Below are 18,032 nucleotides of genomic sequence, written 5' to 3'. Positions count from 1 at the left end.
GGAACACTACATCAGACGTTGACAATATTTGTACCAGAAAGATACTAAATTTAATAAGATCGAAGACAACTCTTATTTAAACGTAGGGTGGATGGCCATTTCTTAATCAAAGTTTTAGCATCATCCTCTGAATCTAAATTTGAAGCACGCCTTGAATTGCTTGTTTGAGGTATAGTGGGGGAATTATTCCTGTAAGAATTGACAGTGAAGGGTATAAATAGTCTTTTTTATACAACTTTACTGCCATCGTGTGGCAAACTATGAATAAAAGTGTTAAACTTTATTTTTATGAGAAACTCTAAATCTAGAATCCGCCAAGTATATACCAAATCAAATTGTAAACACTGTGGTAAAGTCATTCGTTTAACAAGATTATTCTCATTTCCCCCATGAAGTAGACTCATTTAATAATATTCAAAAACGCCACAAGCCATTTCTTAGCTGTCTAAATCTAAGCCTAATCAAGCTTTCTAGATTAAAAAGTACTAACTACAACCCCATTTTTGTATTCTGATACTTTTAAATTGGAAAAATGTAAAAAAAAGACAAAATTAAAGTTCGGATAGCCGATCCTACGTCGGCATCCTTTTCCAGGCGTGGCGCGTGAATTCGACGTACTGCGTTACTGCATGCGTATGACGTGGTAACCGTTAGGCGCTAATTTTCAAACGAGACCGTGCTACGGACGTTTTCGGCTATTAGGATATTGTATTTACAATATCTTATTGTTTTCAGTAAGCTTGTTTGAAATTACCCGTCATATTTTCTGCTTGAGCCATCGCGTACGGTAATTTCCGAGCACTATATTTGTCTTTTGTTCCGGCTAAATTGTTTTTGAGTTAGCTTGCTAGCTAGCTGCTTTATCTAGCTAGCTAACGTTAGGTAGCTTCAAACCTGGCTGTTAGCCAAGACGTTAGTTTTCGCTGCTTAAACGTTAATAAAACTTTTATCAAAAGTGTCGAAACGTTAGCTAGCTTCGGTTTCCTGACCTAGCTGGCGTAAAGTTAAAGGTCACTGTTTAATTTGCAAGCCCGCCAGCTGCATGTTTACTTTAAGTGCTAGCTAGCGTCGATGTATACAAACAAGTTAACCTATTTAGCTGCAACAATAATTTTCTCCATTTGTGTTTTATTTTACCGTTGTCTACATTAGCTAGCTGGCTATCTAAATTAAATGGCAAAGTTTTTCTTCCAGTGTTTTATTGGTAACCGTTCAGTCCGCAGAACGGTATGAGTGCGGTCAACACCCCGACCTCCCGGCCCCGACAGTGGTCTTCGCCGGCACCGGGGCACAAAACGAGCCTGTCTGCAGCGAGCACGCCGCTCCTGGGATCTTTCCAAGGTAACGACGACGAGCAGGAGCGGCGTCAGAGGCGCAGGTCTAAAGTTATAGACCTTCACGCAGTCGGGGACACGTCCATCAGCGAGGCCGCGCCTTACAGGTTAGGTTAGCTGTCAAAAATCCGTCGGGTCAGCCCTCGCGTTGCGTGTCCATTTCGTTTCATTGGGGTTGTCATTTTTGCTGTTGCAGTGGCACAGGGACCCCTGCCGCAGTACCGAAGCTGTCATCTGCCCAGATCTCTGAGCATTATTCCACATGCATCAAACTATCGACCGAAAACGTAAGTGAAGGCGTGTGATCATCAGGCCTCAACCTGCGCAGCTCGGTCAACATACCAGGGAAGTTGTACTTACCATCCGAGCTGTCATCTATTTATTTTACTTTCGGGTGTGTTTAGTTGTGTGTGAGCGATACCGTTTGTTTGTTTGTTTTTCCTTTGTGCAGAAAATCACCACAAAGAATGCATTTGGTCTGCACCTCATTGATTATATGGCTGACATTCTCAAGCAGAAAGATTCTGAGCTTAACTTCAAGGTAGTTTTTCGACCATGCACCGCATGTGTTCGCTTGCATTGATCAAGATTGGTGGTGTGTTGCACATTGTTCACTTCTGCCTTTTTACAGGATACTTGACCTTTTGTGTGTTCTCACTCAAAACAATTCTACAGCCCAGTAGCAGTGGCATGTGTAATACAGATATGCACAGCTTGACTTCTTGTATTACTTTATTTTATTTATTTAATTTGTTAATAGAAATGCAGGTAATATTATTTCACTCTTATACTTTATCATGTAGACTCTTTAAAATTTCAATATGAAAAGCACTGTAAGGTTTTAGGCTCAAAATGAACATTTGTATTAACAATAATAATAGTGATCATCATTATTATTATTATTATTATTATTATTATTATTATGTTTTTGTTTAAAAGCTGCTATAGTGCTGTAGAATCTGTTGCAGTATGTATTGTTGAACTAGACTGTGTGTATGTGTTCAGGTGGCTGCAGGAACTCTGGATGCCAGCACTAAGATCTATGCTGTGAGGGTAGATGCGGTCCATGCAGATGCCTACAGAGTGTTGGGTGGTCTGGGCTCAGAGACCAAGCCAAAAGAGGGTGTGTGTGTGTGTGTGTGTGTGGGTGGGTTTGGCGGTCTGCACATCAAAGGAATTTTTAGCAGATTTAGTTTAAGCTGGTAGGATACCCATGTTCCTTAAGGAGAGGCTGTATGTGTGTGCATGCACTGTGTGTGTGTGTGCGCTGAGGGGATATTCATATATTTAATGAGGTTGCTCAATTTAGTTTGTTAATCAGCTTTCACATTTCCTACATGAATATATGAGCATCCTTAGTAATCACAGTTGTTGGAAATATCCTGAGGGGGCATTCAAATGCAGACCAGTATTTTACCGTTTCACATCAAATTTCAGTGAACCCCTGATGTGTTTTGGAAATTTGAAAGACAATCGCACTAAGTGTCCATGTAATGCCAGTGAGACGTGTGGTCCAGTGACATTAAAGGTACCATGTGGGGTGACATTGTTGATGTGATTATCCCAGGTCCGGAGGGGACGGAGGAGGCAGAGTCAGTGGAGAGTACTCTGAGTGAGCAGACGGCCGCCAGGCAGGCCCCCAGGAAAAGACCACCCAAGAAGACAGTGGAGCAAAACCTGAACAACATCAATCTCTCTGAGGCTGAGATGAAGTGTGAGGTAAATCTAATGACGGGTCTCCAAGAATGGCTGTTGAATGCTAACCAAGTCCAGGGTGGGTGTTTTATTTGTTTAGTGTTTTCAATACTGAACACATATCTCAGTGTTTTGGCCACTGTGTCATCGTACTCGACACCATGATAAAGGTAGTGTGAAAAAATCTCCAGGGACTTCAGAAGTACAAGGATTTAGTGTCTTGGGGCTGTGCTCAGTACAATAGTACTCTCCAGCCTACATCCTTTAGGGTGACTGCACTGCCCAGTTCACTTTCCCTAACCATACATGTCTAATATAACCAGGCCAGGCTGATGGAGCTGGAATGAGCTGTGGCTCTTCGAAACTAGGAGCAAACATTGTGTTGTTGAAACATATGGACTGTGCTTGCATTCCAGGAGCAAATATTGTCTCAGGTTTCATTGGTTGTGATGATTACCTGTAACTGTTTCACAAATCCATCGCATGTTGCCAGTTCAAACTAAATCCCCTGCATGCTCTTAAAAGCCACGGTGTGTCTCCTCGTACAGGTGGACCCCATGTTCCAGCGCATGGCGGCGTCGTTCGATGAGAACAGCACAGCCGGCGTGTTCCTGTCTGTGCTTTCCAGCGAGGACAGCCGTTGCGAGCTGCGATTCCCCTCCCACCTGACACTGCTCTGCACGCGGGAGCCCTGCCCGCATGCCCCCGCACAGAACATGCCCGCCTCGCCATTCGCAGGTACGCCATGTACGCTCGGGGGATGAGCCTGGTGGAAGCAAAAGTGCTTTTTCATGTGCTTCCTGGGTACTATTTTGTCTTACATAAATGTATATTTAATAGGTGGTTTTATATTTGTTTGGTTTTAATTGTTTTCCTCCAGTTCTTTTGCTCAGTCGATTTCTGAGCTGTGAATTTCAGTCTCTGTTTGATGTTCACATGTACTTATTGGTGTGTTATTTTCCCAAACCCATAGCTAGTCTAAAGGCCCTAGAAGACAGGGTTATCTGCCCATCTCTGCAGGATTTCTCCTTCACCCAGTGGACACCTGACCAGGTAAAGCAAGAGTTCATTTACTAATCAGTTAAAGGGGAATTCTGCATGTGTCACATGGAGAGAACTCTCTGTTTTTGATTGTCCAAACAAAACTCATATTTTAGTCCTGAAGATGTTATACAGCATGGTGATGTCGTCTTAATTCCTAGCCAGCTCATTTTTCCACAGATCTTGCGGTCGAGCTAGTTTGAGCCACCTCAACCCACCAAAGGTCCATTGTAAGAACCGAACACATGTGAGATGGGGTGTCAGGTGGTGTCTGCTCACGCTCAAATGACTCGCTCTGCAGGGTACCAGCCTGAATCAGCTGCTGGAGAAGATGAAGCGGGGCGAGCACGCGTTCGACGTCAATGCCGACGTTGAGCCGGACGAGGGCGAGGTGCCCAGCCTCGGCGACCACTTCGACGCAGACGAGGACGAGGGTCGCCATGGTGACTGCGGCGAGGGGCTCGGCGAGCACACAGACGCTTGCACGCGGATGAGCCCCGCAAAAGGACGGTGAGAGGACAAGTGATGACCGTTTTACCAGGGCTAATGCGTTGGTGTAGTGTTAAATGCTTCCTGTTGGTTTTAACCTTTAGTGTTACCTTTTGTGTAGTGAGGGCACTTGGAATGCATGTGCATGCTTAGCCGTAAGTGCGCAAATGTGCCATGTTTGGCTAACAAGACAGAGCACTTCATCGGCATTTGCATTAAGACCTCTGGGGAGAATTTGGCCATGGGTATGACCCACAACACAACTTGCCATGTCTCTAAGCACACTGCAAGCACATTCTTATGCCAGATCACTTGAATTCTTCACTCACACTGCATGGTGCAGGTCACATTCACAGTCAGGTCAAGATACAAGTCTGCAGCGCTTGGTCATTCTGTTGTCAGTAAACATCCCCCTTGAGCTCAGAGAGGCTTTCTTCAGGATGCCTGGCTCCCTGAATGTGACACAAAGTGTACGGTGTTTCTACGCAGGGGGGTTATACCTATCGGAGAGGCTGATATCACCACAATGTGCCTTCAGCTGTCTGACCAGCCCAGGGAGTACTCATACTTCAGCCCCCGTACCATGGCCACTTGGGTCGGCCCAGGCTACTGGCTCTTCAAGCCCACACACAAACGTAAGTTCAAATGCTAGCGTGGATTACAACAGATAAAAGCTGAACACACCGATGAACTTGGAGCGAATTTCTTTCTCTTGTAGAGGATCACAAGCCAGAGAAGGAACAGAAAAAACGAGCACCAAAAAGCCCCTTGGTCATCGACTTCAGTGAAGATATTCACTTCCACAACTACTTCCGCACAACCAGAGTAAGCTCGCACTCACAAGTTCATGAAAGCACTGTGGCCAGTTCCACTCGGTCTGCTCAATTACAGCTCTGTTGCATGGAAACACAGATGGGCCACCTTCTACTAAACGAGTTTAATCAAAATTGGATTAATAATAATGTGGGGGGTGGGGAGCAAAATGTCCTAACTGTGTTACTGTGGTTGAAGTAAATGCTGAAAAGTGCTTAGTCACTGTCAAAGGTTTCCACGGTAACGGTGACCTCTTGAGAAACCCCAGACAAATCCCAAAACTTGAAGGGTGATTATATTTCTCTACTCCCTGTGTGGTATTCTTTTGCTTCTTTCTCTCTCCTCTCATATCTTTCCCTCTCTCGTTTCCTCTCTGTCTCTCGTTTTCTCATTAACTCGGATTACTTACGCTAGCCTTGTTGCTTCCAGGCAGCGACTACCATCAGCAGGTCCGCCCTGAACAGCACCAATAAGAAAACCACGCTGCCGTCGGACTTCCAGTATCCGCTTAGCAACCTCTCCCAACTCAACCTCAAGCCCTTCTCCATGGTGACTTCTCCATGCACTGCTGTGTATATTACTGTTTTACCAGTTTAATTACCCATAATGGAAGGACTGAGCTTGCGTCTGGAGTGCCACCTTCATGCGTCTGTTCTGATGGCCTTTATTGCAATGCTGTTGTGCTGCAGCTCAGTGCAGTAGAGAAGAAGAGGTTGTCCGGTGAGCTGAGTGAAGAAATTGGAGAGTACGACTACAACAATGCCAACGACACTGCCAACTTCTGCCCAGGGCTGCAGGTACACACAAACACATTTCCTTTACCAAGGTGAAACCCATTATCAGTCCTGATAGCACTCACAGGTTGACTGAGGTCTGCCAACTGATCACCACTCTCCTGGACTGGAGACTTCTGCTTTCAGAGAGCTTTGCACAGTGCCACACACGGGTCTCTCTGCTGCTGTTCAGTACTGCTTCTTTTAACACCAGTCCACCAGAAGTGAAACTGATGCTTCTTTTATGTTCTTTGAATATATATTTGGGTGGGTGGGTGCTACACCCCTGGTCACCTGTCTGTGTGCCTGTAGGCTGGGGACAGTGATGATGATGCTGAAGGCTTCACGGTATCAGATGAGACTCAGCCGGTGGCTGACAGGCTGAACCCCTTGACCTTTGACCCAAACGGCATCTCCACATACGGGGAAGACTGCCTGGTTCCCGAGCCCCACAAGGTAGGAGCAGGGTCGTCTGGGTCATTTCCAGTAAACATAAACACAAATAAACAAAAAGTGCCCGTGGGTGCATGTAGTTTTTACTACGCGTTGGTAGACCAGCTGCTAGCGGTCCTGCACCAGAAAGATTAGCCGAGTGTACATTCTGTGTCTGTGCGCCAGGTCAACATCATCGAGATTAATTATGCCAAGACGGCCAAGAAGATGGACATGAAGAGACTGAAGAACAGCATGTGGACCCTTCTGACCCACAGCACAGAGAAGCCAGCCTCGGTGCGCTTACCCCCCGGCCCCTCGCTCCCTCGCTCCCACTCTCTCGCGCTTTCTCTTGCTCTGCGCGTACGCGCACGCTCGTGTAAACATCCGATTTGAAACTAGCCACGTTTGCAAATTGCAGGGTTGGACTGAAATTCAGGTGAATTTTACACATGTATGAGGCCATTTTGTGATATGGATTGTAGAAAATAACCCTGGCCGTAGTGTAATGGAGAGGCAGTACCTTGGTTTGTTGGTTTGCCTGGATAACCTTTCAGCTGACATTCTACTAACATCAGCCAGCTTATCCTTAGTTAGCTTTTTTTCATATCAATGTAGAAAGTACTGTAGTTTTCAACCCAAAAGCAAATCAGCCTCCACTAGATAAAGGTGTGTCTAGTCCCTGTGGTCTTTTGGGAGAATTTTGCCCTTCACTCCCATGTATTTCTAATACTGTCTGCTGCTAGGATTCTGATCCTTGTGTGTGTGTGTGTGTGCACGCGCGTGTGTGTGTGCGCGCGTGCGTGTGTGTGTGCGTGCGCGCGCCTCTCTAAGCAGGTGGAGAATGAGGTGCCTACAGAAGTAGCAGGTGAAAAGTCCTTCAGCCAGTCCACACGGACCCTCCTACAGAGGTGCTTCACATGCTGCAGCACGTGTCTTTGGTCATGTGTGTGCGTGTGTGTGTGTTGGAGATCAACTTTCTGTGATGCTCAGTCACGTGTTTGTATTGGCACAACTGAGACTTAAACCATGTTTCCAGCATCAGGGCTCAGCTGTACACGATGATTCTTTCCATCTTATCAATCTATCTCTTGATCTGTCAACCAATACAACACCTGTAGAGGGCTCCTGCATGTTTTAATCAACAGAGCAGCTCTGGCCTTTACAGTGTCAGCCATATTCATTCAGGCAGTGGAATGACGTCGCGTCTCCTCCTCTTCTCGTTGCAGGCTGCCGTCCACCATGGCCAGTAACCTGTCTGTGCCTCTTGCGTTTGTTGCCCTTCTGCATCTAGCCAACGAGAAGGTGCGTCCACCGGTCAGCGTTCAGCACCATCGGCACTGATAAGTCTGTACCCATCAGGCGCTTTATATGAAACACCTTGTACACGTGCGGTTAAGGTCGCACGTCTGTTGCCAATCACAGTTCGTTTCGGCCGTCCCGTGTCCCTGTACGGGCCGTCGCTTTCTGAGCAGAGGGCTGCTATTGCGTAGTTTGGGATGGTAGACCAGCTCCACGGCCACAGCCGCATCCACGCTGGGTTGGGTCAGCACCCAAATGCAGTCCAATCAGCTGGGGTCCTATGGTCAGAAATCCACCAGCGAATAGCAGGCAGAGGGTGACTGTTAAACTGTGCGTGGCAACATGGCACACTCTCCACTGTTACACACATGGACGAGGTGTGTGTGTGTGTGTGTGTGTGTGTGTGTGTGTGTGTGTGTGTGTGTGTGTGTGTGTGTGTGTGTGTGTGTGTGTGTGGGTGGAAAATGGTTTTGAGTTGGGTCTATCTAAGGCCAGGTTCAGAACAGAACCAGTGTTTTATAAAGCGTGGCTTTCTCCTGTTTTCCCACTAACAGAACCTGGAGCTTCACAAAGTGGATGACATGTCTGATATCGTCATCAAACAAGGACACTGAAGGCGCATGCAACTTTTGTTTTCTTTCTTTTTTTTTTAAAGGTATTTTAATATGAATGCTTTTTAACAATGTACAGTGTGAGTTGTATTATATGACAAATTATCTACTTCTCTGTAACTCCCCTTTTCCATTTTAAAGTAATAAATGCTGTCTTACTGTGAATAGAAAAGAAAGCTTTATAGTATGTTTGGACTAGGTAAATAAAAAGAGGCAGGAATGTTAACATTTCACGGCCTTTAATATTATGAAGTGAAAATGTTCCGTTTGAGATCATGGCTTTGTCTCCTAAATTGTAAACGAACAGGGTGGATAGTATTTGTATTCTCGCTTTTTATTAAACTGGACACACCTGTTTCTTCCAATCGGTCTCATTATTGTTTATTCCTCATAGACCATATTAATGATGGATCATTAAAACCCTTCAGAGAACGGCAGAGTGTTAATTGTGCAAAGGCTTGAGTGTTTCGCGTAGTTTAGAGCATAGCTTTACAAACGGTGGTGTTCCTTCAAAACACTGGGTGCCAAAAAAAAAAAGGACCAAAGGGAGAAGGTGACGTCAACGCGTCAGGTGACGCTGAGTGCACCGCAGGGCCGGAATGAGCTGGGTGGAGTTCACCTTAAACTTCCACACGAAATGAGCAGCGAGCTTTCTGCGCTTTTGTGTTCGAAGCAGCAAGGCAGGTCTTCGCTGGAACCATCTGGAATGCGCCACGGGCGTACTGGGCTGAGTGGAGACGTGCACGCCTCAGATCCGCTTGCTTTCGCAGGTGCACTGGCGCGTCATATTAAAATGTGCAGCTGAAGACTTCGTACAGAGCCACGCTGACCAACCAAACGAGAAAACGCCGGACGACCGCGGCGCTCATGAAAGCAGAAGGCGAACACGATTCGCGCAGGTTGGTCTGGGAGGCGACCCGTCGCGCCCCCTAGCGGTGGCCCGGGGGCGCGCACCCGCTCCGCTCGGCGAAGGGCGAGAGAACGTGTGGACGAGGAAGAGAACAAAACAGCCAGAAGCAGGAAGCTCGGGACAGGACGGCGGCGCTGGCCCTCGGCAGTTTTAACCAGACCCGATAGACATTTTAGACCTTCATTACAAAAACATAAGGTTGGCGTTTAATGCGTTTTTCTGGTTGAATCTGCGGTGAACTGTTTGTTTCGAACATGGGACTCGGAGATCCGAATAGCGTGGTGAGTGACAAATGAGCTTTGAAATGACTTCATGGGAATTGTAGATGGTATTTTTCTTAACGTTTTACGCAAACTGACCAAGGAAACGAAATAAATCTCTTGTTAAAGGCTGTCTGCTAAAGAAATAAGTTCAACAGCAGCTTCAGAGTGTTGATGGTGGCTGACGCGGAGAAGGCGAAGCGCAGCTGGTTATACGGGTTAGGCAGAAAGTTCCTGTTTTCTACTCCAGGGTTCTTTAAGATATTTTTCCGTCGATTGACGTTGATATCAAATAGCTGCCACTGTATCCTTATAGGAAACTATTTACTGAAGGTAAACGTATGACGCTTTTATCGGAAAGATTTGTTTGCTCAGGTGGATTGGACATCAGATGCTGAGTTTGCCTGTTAACTCCAGTATAAAAAGCATGTAGCTTTTCCACTGGTTGAATTTTCACAAAGTTTCATAAAGTGATGACTTAACAAGTCGTTATTAACCGTTGGTGCTGAAGTAATGAAACCTCAAACAGAACTGTACACAGGAACCACCCCACCTCCACAACCTCCCTGAAACGGCAGTGTGTTGGCCATGTACATGTAATCAGACCTCCATTTCGGTTTTGGGTTTGAATAGGTTACCAGCAACCAGCTGACCAGTTCTTAACATATTTGACATTATATTCAATTATCTATAATGTTGTGAAATGTAGTTATTTGCTTTCGGTGTTAGATGATACTTGATAGCTTTCTGCCATTCTGTGGGCCTTGTGGCATGCAACACACACACACACACTCAAATAGCTGGAGGTAGGGGATACTCAGTGACGTAGCGGAGCCTTTGGTTACCTGGTTACCTTACCTGGTATTTTAGATCCGGATATGTTCTCTCACAAAGCTTATCTGGACAGTTTGTATGATGCTACAGATCCGGTAAATGATGCTGCCTTTTTAAGCTACTGTTTCTCAGGTGTTCTGAAAGTTCACCTTTACATGTGAGCGAGTGATCTTCGCCAAACTGTTGTGTTGTTGCACTTCGGCTTGCTGTGAAACTCATAAGAAAAACGTTCACACGTTCTCACACATTTTCTTTCCCCTTCATTGGTAACACTTGTGTATTAACGCTTCTGAAAGAGTGTAAGTTTGTATGTTGACGTTCATCTGCTGGGTGACAGCCTCTATCTCAGTAAAGGGTGTTTTTTTTTTGTTTTTTTGATTGAGCCATAACCCAAGTCATGCTTTTCTCTCTGTTCGGTGCTCCTAATAGCAGGCATTCCTGCTGTTTGCCATTTCTTCTTACCTTGCCGAGTTGGCGTGACTTAATTACATCCGTGCAGGTTTATTTTTGACCTCCGGAGACTTGCGTATAACCGATCTGTGTTGGCCATTAGGGGCTGTAAACACAATACGTGTGACTTGTAAACAATGCATGTGGTAATTGATGTAATCGCAGAGTGGGGCCAGCAGCCAGCATGGTTCACTAGTTTAGAGGTTATGAAACAATGTGCTAGTTTTATATTTGGCAATGCCTCTGCTGTTTTTAGCAGTTTGAAAGTCATTTCCATCAGTGACTGCTTAAAATCAGATATTAGCTCTTTAGGCTTCAGTGGAGCAGATTTTGGGATCCATTTAAATGAGGGCTCCTGGATGCGGCTTTCTAAATGCTCATTTTCACCCCGTAATGAATCAGCATTACTGCCTTAAAGCGTGACCCCGGCCAGGCAAGCAAGTGGCGCGCTGATGGTCCGTTCTGCTCCGCCTCCCGTCCACACAGGAGCAGGGGGGAGCAGCCGCTGAGCCTCCCATGGAGGAGCAGGACCGTGTGAAGGCCCTGCAGTCGCAGGTGGACGGTGTGAAGGACATCATGACCCAGAACGTTGACCGGATCCTGGCCCGCGGCGATCGCCTCGACGACCTCATGGACAAGTCCGAGGACCTGCAGGCCGGGGTAAGCTTGAGACGGAGATGCGTCTGTAGGTGTGGGTTGCTGGTGGACACCAGATGTTACCGTGATGATGAAAAACAAGGGAATGTTTGGCTGGACCAGATTACCCCCCCCCCCCCCCACCCCCCACCCCCAGTTGGGCTTTTTGTTTATTTTTTATTCAAGATTGTCTCTTGGTTAAGTTGATGGAAATACCCCAAATAGTAACAGATATTCTAGCAGAAAACGAGTGTGTGTGTGTGTGTGTGTGTGTGTCCCATCTCCTACAGGCACAGAACTTCAAGCACACGTCGCAGAAGGTGGCGCGCGCCTTCTGGTGGAAGAACGTGAAGATCATTGTGCTCATCATCGTGGTCGTCGTCATTATCATCCTCATCATCGTCCTGCTGGCCACCGGGGTCATTCCAACGAGCTCTCCTGCCCCCCCCTTACCCACCGTACCACCCCCTCACAATTGAGGACACACACGCACACACACACACACTCATCCATACGCATACATAAACACCTTGAATACACATGCGAATCCATCCATATTGACGTTACCCATCCATATTGACGTCACCCATCCATATTGACGTTATTGTGAGACACACAGACCACGCCCACAGAGGCATGGCCTCCCCTAGAGTGCCACATGACCTACCTGCAGGTTTTATGTAACTGTCCTGCATAGACACACCCCTCCCCTCCACAGTCAACAAGCCCCTCCACAGAAGCACAGTCTGTATGCTGGTTTTAAATAATATACACAATGTTACTTTTGCACATTTTATTCAAACGACTAGTTGCCACGGTTGCCCCAGTGACGTTTGCACCTTTGAGCAGAGGCTTGGGAGCAGGACTTGGCAACAAGACCGTGGTTAATGAAGGATAACGGGGCCACATTAGCATTGCTAACTGGCCCCCATTCACTCTTATGCAGCCTTAGCAACATTAGCATTTTGAGGGAAGTGTTTTGCGTATTGAAATCGACCAGAATTTAGACCATGAATTTGGGCTTTAAAGATTTGAATTAACTCCGAATGCCAGATTTTTTTGGTGTAGTTTAAGTCAGAAAGCTGGCAGTTCAGTTCAGCTGATTGCTGTCCACAGTGTTGGAGTAGAAAGCTTTTTTTTTTCTGTGCAGTTGCAATATGATTGTGGATCTCCATGGAGACCAGCGGGACCGTTTACCTCTGCGTGCAACGCTTCAGAGGGTCCACACAAGCCTGACTGTGTCTTAAACATAATGTTTTACTGGATGAAACATGCACAGGTGTCTGTAGTTTTAGCTTCTTGGAACACATTTTTTTGTCCTCCCTCTGAGCTGTTGGTGTGTGCTGTATACTGAGGTGACTTCTGGGAAGACAAAGTTAAAATCAACATGAACAATACTGCAATACTTTGACTAAATGTCTTCCTGCTCTGGGGAAAATATTTGTTTTTAATCTTGTCTAGTCACTGGTGTTCTTACCCTTTCCTTCGTCCTCAGTGCTATGAAGGAACCAGCTCCCCTATCTGACCTCTTGCCTTCTGAGGGTGGCAAACGGTCACTGATTTAAATGATTACATCTGGAACAAATGTCATGCTTTGACAGTTCAGAATTTTCTTTTTTTTTAGTTGTAGTTTGCATGGCAAACCTCACTAGTGATAGTGGCCGAGCAGCCGATGACTATCGTGAAGCTGTACTAGGCCCAGTCCCGGATACAGACTCGGCATGGTATGTTCCGTTGGGAATCCCCCTGCCCTTTGGTATGTTCTTTCTGGGAAACTGCCCCCCCCTCCCCCCAGTGGAGGTCTGGAGAGGTCAAAGGGCCACTGGCTCTTTGTAAATAGTTTAAGTGGTTCTTCTGTTGGCATATTTGCTCAGATATTGTGATGTAGTTTATGTTGATGCTAGTGTTGCATGTTAGTTTATTTATTTGCTTTATTCCTATTCTTTACTAAGCTGTTTAGGTGTCTGTCCTTGTCGCAAATCATGAAAAATTATAATAAAAATAAAATATTATGCAATAATTATGAATACTAATAATTATGAGTAATAATAATTGAGTAACTCTGTGCCTGCTCAAAAATGGGTTTGATTATAAAAACCTTTAGCTTTGATTTAGTGCTGAACTGGATCTGCTGAGGTTTTCATACAAATGTAGAACTGGAAGAAAATGCAATATGGAAGTTAAGTGAGATTTCTAGAAATAAATATTTGATGTGTCATGAATGTGTAAGTGTTATTTTTTTTCACATTCCTGTCTGTATAATGCAATATAAATGTGGTGATGACATTTATTGTTATGATTTGGCTACTCAGATTATTTTGAGTATGCCACAATGATCTAGAAACCTGTACACTTTTCTGATTAAAGGGACCCTATCATGGAAAACTGAATTTCCTTTGCTTTATTGACACAATGAAGTAGTTTTGAAGTTACATGAAATGATTCATTTTGATCATTTGGAACTAATATAAAAATGCACACTGTTCACTCTACCAGTAAAACAGGCTGTTTTGAAATCTGTCTCTCTGACGTCACCAGAACGAGCTCATTTACATATCTCCGTCCATTTGGCCTACAACTGTTTGGCCCCGCCCACTTGTATTACAGTTCTCAGGAATGTTTCGGCGTTTCCATACAGGCTAACCAGTCAGCACGGAGCTTATTTATCCTATATTAATTGTAGGTGCACTGTAACAAACAGCCTGTTTAATTCTAAATGATGAACAGAGAGGTTGGGCAGTTGTAGTATAAAAAAGACTTGGAACATAAAACCACACAAATTTTGTAAGCCGAAATCAAGGAAAAATATCAAGCAAACGTAAGTAAATCATGCAATCCATGCTCTTGAGTCACGTTTCCAAATGCTTGCAGTGAGCTACGCCCGCCACAAGAGGGAGACAAAAAAACATGTACACACACACACTTTGGGTGTCCTCAGAGTGTTCCGGACAAGAACAAGTACTCGTGCCGGTTCTGAAGCAGTTCTGTGGTACTGGAATGATGGAGCATTGCTCACTTAAGCCACGTGAGGACTGGCCCAATGCCAACTGTGACTGAATGTTAAGTCAAAGGCTCTGCTCTGTCATGCTCCACACCGTGACATGCGTGTGGGAAGCCTGGTTTTACCCAGGGCCAGCAGATAAATCTACCATTGTTCTTCTGTAAAAGGGAGCACAGTGATTCTAAGTATTGTAATGCATGTTGGAACACAAAAAGGGTGTGTAATGCAAAAACAACAAAATGCTAAAATGTACCGTCAGACACTACCTGGTAAGGTTTTTTTTAAATCCACAAAGCAAAATGAACACGTCAAGTGTTTGTAGGCTTGCCTGGGTAAATGAGCCCATAATGAACTCTGGTGTGCTTATCTTTCTTTTCACTTTTCACACTCTGTGGTTTTTATGCCTTCCTGTTTTCTTCTGTAAGGCTCACAATTGTTTTCATTCTTTTTTTCTCAGGTTCATTTCAAAACATAGGATTCCCCCCCACACACACACACACACACACGCACACACACACACAGACACACACTTTTGCAGTTTTGCAAATTCCCCTCTAGCAATGATCTTAAGATAAATTAGGGAAGTGAACTAGTGAGTATTCAAATAAGTATGCCAGCACAGCTTCATATTGTCCTGCTTATGTAACATATTTTACATCAACAACCTGAATTTGGTCACTGTAAAAAAGACTTTTGGTTTCATATATGTACGTTTCAACATAACAAAACAAGCTTGAGTAAAAGTAAGTTTAGCAAGGGATTCAAAACAGGCATAGTTGTTAATAAGAGTTGTTAATAGCCTTCTCCTCTGGACATGTATCAATCCTCAAGAAGGTCACACTCGATGGCTCCATCATAACCAATGACAGACCGTTATCACTTTCCTCTTTCCTCTCAATCCCTTGAACGAGCAGTTTACAATCAATTGTCCCTTTTCCTTATCCAGAACCAGCTGCATGATCCCAATCAGTCTGGTTCAAACCGGAACATTCAACAGAAACTGCCCTCATAGCAGTGAGGGAGAAACGGCAGCTTTTGAGACAGTAAACCACAACATTATCCTCTCTGCTCTCTCCAGCCTTGTGACTGGCTCTGCATGGAAATGGTTTCAGTCCTATCAGGTGACATGGAGAGGATCCACATTCAATTCATGTAGACTCTCCACCGGTGTCCCTCAAGGCTCAGTATTAGGTCCTCTTCTCTTTGTATACTCCTTCTCCTGGTGCTATAATATCTTATCATGGCATAGCTATTACCACTGCTATGCTCATGACACCCAATTTTATTTCCCACCCTCTGACACGCAGGTCTCCAGACATATCTGAGCATGCTCGACTTATATATTGTGTCATGGAAGACAGCCCACTACTTGAAGCTCAACCCCAGTAAAACCGAGCTTCTGTACATCCCAAGAACTCCCAGCCCTTACCATGACCTCACAGTTTCCTTTGAGAACTCCCTGGAATCACCATCTGAAGCTGCTTGTGGCCTGGGCATAACTTTGGACAACCTGTTGTCATTCTAAACTCATGTTTCAAATCTGACCCGGTCTTGTTGTCTGAGATAGACCTTATGTATTTTGCACTTCTAGGCATCAGCAGTGGTCCCTGTATTTCAACAACATTCGAGTTAATTGGTATCTTGGATTCTAACCTACTGTACTGGTTAGGATACATTTCCATGAATAAATGACAAAGATTGATAAGAATTCCTTATGTTTTTGCAGTGAGAATGGATGAAGCTATCAAATTACTACACTAAATCTTTTAAATACACTTTCCTGGGTAATCAGTGTGTGACTTTCAAATGTTTTTACTGTAGCAATTTTGAGTAATGGGATAAGAAAATCCTGTTAAATTAAACAAATCAGATCCAGTGCTCAAAATTTGTTAAATGATGCCTCCTATCACACCTGGAGATGGATTAAATAAAGGGCAATATCATTGCCTAGACAAAGTACATGCTTCTTCTGAGAGACAACATAACGTGGACATATGACGTCCAGCCATGGACATGTGGAACATGACCATGTCTATGCTAACTACTGTCAGGCACTGGTGTAGACTCTTCTGACTTGGCAAGGTACCGTCAGACAGTATGCTAGCAGATGTAATGCAGCAATAAGCATAATAACCAGTGTAACTAAAACCAACAAACTGGTATATGCCACTGTAGTATTCATGCTTGAGACCCTAGGCTATGAAATACAAGACACAGGACAGTCCCGCTGTCAACCATCGGAAATGGTGACCAAGGTAAAAGAGAGCTCCTTTAGGAGATTGACAGAGCTCCAGAAGGGCATAAAGACGAAAGATGAAGTCTGGCTACAGAAGAAACGCACTGGACAGCTCATAAATGCAGCTATGCAGTCTGCTAAACAAAGGTTAGCAGCAATGGCATCAAGACTGCAGAGATATACAAAAGAAGCAGAAGTCAAAAGAGTAAACTTTGGCTTGTTTCTTTACTAATAAACCTTTACTAAAGAACCAACCAAAGCACACTTCCAGTCGCAGTGCATCGTAACCCTGACTGCAGATCCACCCAGAGCTGAAACACAACAGTACTGAAAGAGCATATGTGAAAATGAATCATCGTATAACACAGTGGTTAATAGATATCAAAGCAGAGCAGGAAAGAGTCAGCATTACAAAAGCAGATGTCCAAGAGTTGGTCAGAAACATGAAGAACATGATGTTCCCTGGCCTTGGCTTGATCCACACCTACAGGCTAAAGAAAAGTATAGCTCTGCATGGCAAACTAGCAGAACAAATGCTAGCAAACTAGCAAAACAAGCCACATGCTCCCATCTGGGCTGGCTAAGAGAAGGATTTCAACAAGGGGAAAACAACATCCAACTGCAAATCAATATCCTGTGCAACACCAGAGGCTCAAGGCACCACATACTGGCAGGCAAACCTAAGTGTGACCTAGATTGACTACAAGAAAGCATATGGCTCAGTAGTTAAACGCCTAATCCTGTATATAGTCAATAAGACCATAAGGGACTTCATGCAGAGCTCACAAAACATCCATGAAAACATCTAAGCAATGGCCCCCAAGGATGAGCTGATGAGGGAGTGCTTCAGTCAGATGGGAGATGTGGTCACCATGGAAGCAGAGTAGGTGCCATGCAAGGATAAGCCACTCCATGGAATGTACAACCAAACGATATCTGAAGTTGCAGACATGAGACAATCCTTGCAATGGATTGAAAAGCCAGGACTGAAGGACAGCACAATCATGACAGCACAAGATAAAGCACTAAGCTCTAGGTCAAGTGAAGCATGGGTGTATTGCACCAGAGGAGACCCAAGATGTAAACTGTGCAAAGGTGCCACTGAAACAATCCAGCACCTAGTACCAGGGTACAAGACACTCACAGGGAACACATACACTGAGACACTCAGGTGGCAGATCACATACAGGAACATATCCAAGACATATGAGCTAC

At 44.9% G+C, this 18,032-nt stretch overlaps 2 protein-coding genes across 6 annotated transcripts; both read left to right on the top strand.

Annotated features, from left to right (window-relative positions):
• The first annotated feature begins 645 nt into the window (after positions 1-645).
• Positions 646-8,855, top strand: ncaph (non-SMC condensin I complex, subunit H). 4 transcript variants are annotated; one of them, XM_027029294.2, is made up of 18 exons: positions 646-782; positions 1,217-1,441; positions 1,531-1,621; positions 1,786-1,875; positions 2,340-2,457; positions 2,902-3,053; positions 3,578-3,767; positions 4,003-4,082; positions 4,372-4,580; positions 5,049-5,194; positions 5,278-5,384; positions 5,802-5,921; positions 6,062-6,169; positions 6,458-6,601; positions 6,764-6,874; positions 7,412-7,488; positions 7,807-7,882; positions 8,434-8,855. In XM_027029294.2, the coding sequence occupies exons 2-18, from the start codon at positions 1,230-1,232 to the stop codon at positions 8,491-8,493; spliced, it is 2,091 nt and encodes a 696-aa protein (XP_026885095.2). In that variant the 5' UTR covers positions 646-782; positions 1,217-1,229; the 3' UTR covers positions 8,494-8,855. The 4 variants fall into 4 exon arrangements, with proteins under 4 accessions (XP_026885095.2, XP_026885097.2, XP_026885094.2 ...); XM_027029296.2 differs by having other exon boundaries at positions 646-787; positions 7,415-7,488; XM_027029293.2 differs by having other exon boundaries at positions 646-787.
• A 289-nt stretch (positions 8,856-9,144) lies between these two features.
• Positions 9,145-13,965, top strand: vamp8 (vesicle-associated membrane protein 8 (endobrevin)). 2 transcript variants are annotated; one of them, XM_027029298.2, is made up of 3 exons: positions 9,145-9,681; positions 11,431-11,604; positions 11,871-13,965. In XM_027029298.2, exons 1-3 carry the CDS (start codon positions 9,655-9,657, stop codon positions 12,057-12,059), a joined length of 390 nt encoding a protein of 129 aa, XP_026885099.2. In that variant the 5' UTR covers positions 9,145-9,654; the 3' UTR covers positions 12,060-13,965. The 2 variants fall into 2 exon arrangements, with proteins under 2 accessions (XP_026885099.2, XP_026885100.1); XM_027029299.2 differs by lacking the exon at positions 9,145-9,681 and adding an exon at positions 10,458-10,589.
• The last annotated feature ends 4,067 nt before the right edge of the window (positions 13,966-18,032 follow it).

Source organism: Electrophorus electricus, chromosome 5 (assembly GCF_013358815.1).
Source record: "Electrophorus electricus isolate fEleEle1 chromosome 5, fEleEle1.pri, whole genome shotgun sequence".
NCBI lineage: Eukaryota > Metazoa > Chordata > Actinopteri > Gymnotiformes > Gymnotidae > Electrophorus > Electrophorus electricus.
Note: the sequence above shows the minus strand (reverse complement) of the source record. Positions and strands in the feature narration are given on the sequence as shown.

Excerpts from the sequence above, each read along its gene's own strand:
- ncaph (XM_027029294.2), top strand. The coding sequence starts at position 1,230 with ATGAGTGCGGTCAACACCCCGACCTCCCGGCCCCGACAGTGGTCTTCG. Across the intron at positions 1,876-2,339 it reads ATTCTGAGCTTAACTTCAAG|GTGGCTGCAGGAACTCTGGA; the intron begins GTAGTTTTTCGA and ends GTATGTGTTCAG. Across the intron at positions 6,875-7,411 it reads GCACAGAGAAGCCAGCCTCG|CAGGTGGAGAATGAGGTGCC; the intron begins GTGCGCTTACCC and ends CGCCTCTCTAAG.
- vamp8 (XM_027029299.2), top strand. The coding sequence starts at position 10,539 with ATGTTCTCTCACAAAGCTTATCTGGACAGTTTGTATGATGCTACAGAT. Across the intron at positions 10,590-11,430 it reads TGTATGATGCTACAGATCCG|GAGCAGGGGGGAGCAGCCGC; the intron begins GTAAATGATGCT and ends CCGTCCACACAG. Across the intron at positions 11,605-11,870 it reads CCGAGGACCTGCAGGCCGGG|GCACAGAACTTCAAGCACAC; the intron begins GTAAGCTTGAGA and ends CATCTCCTACAG.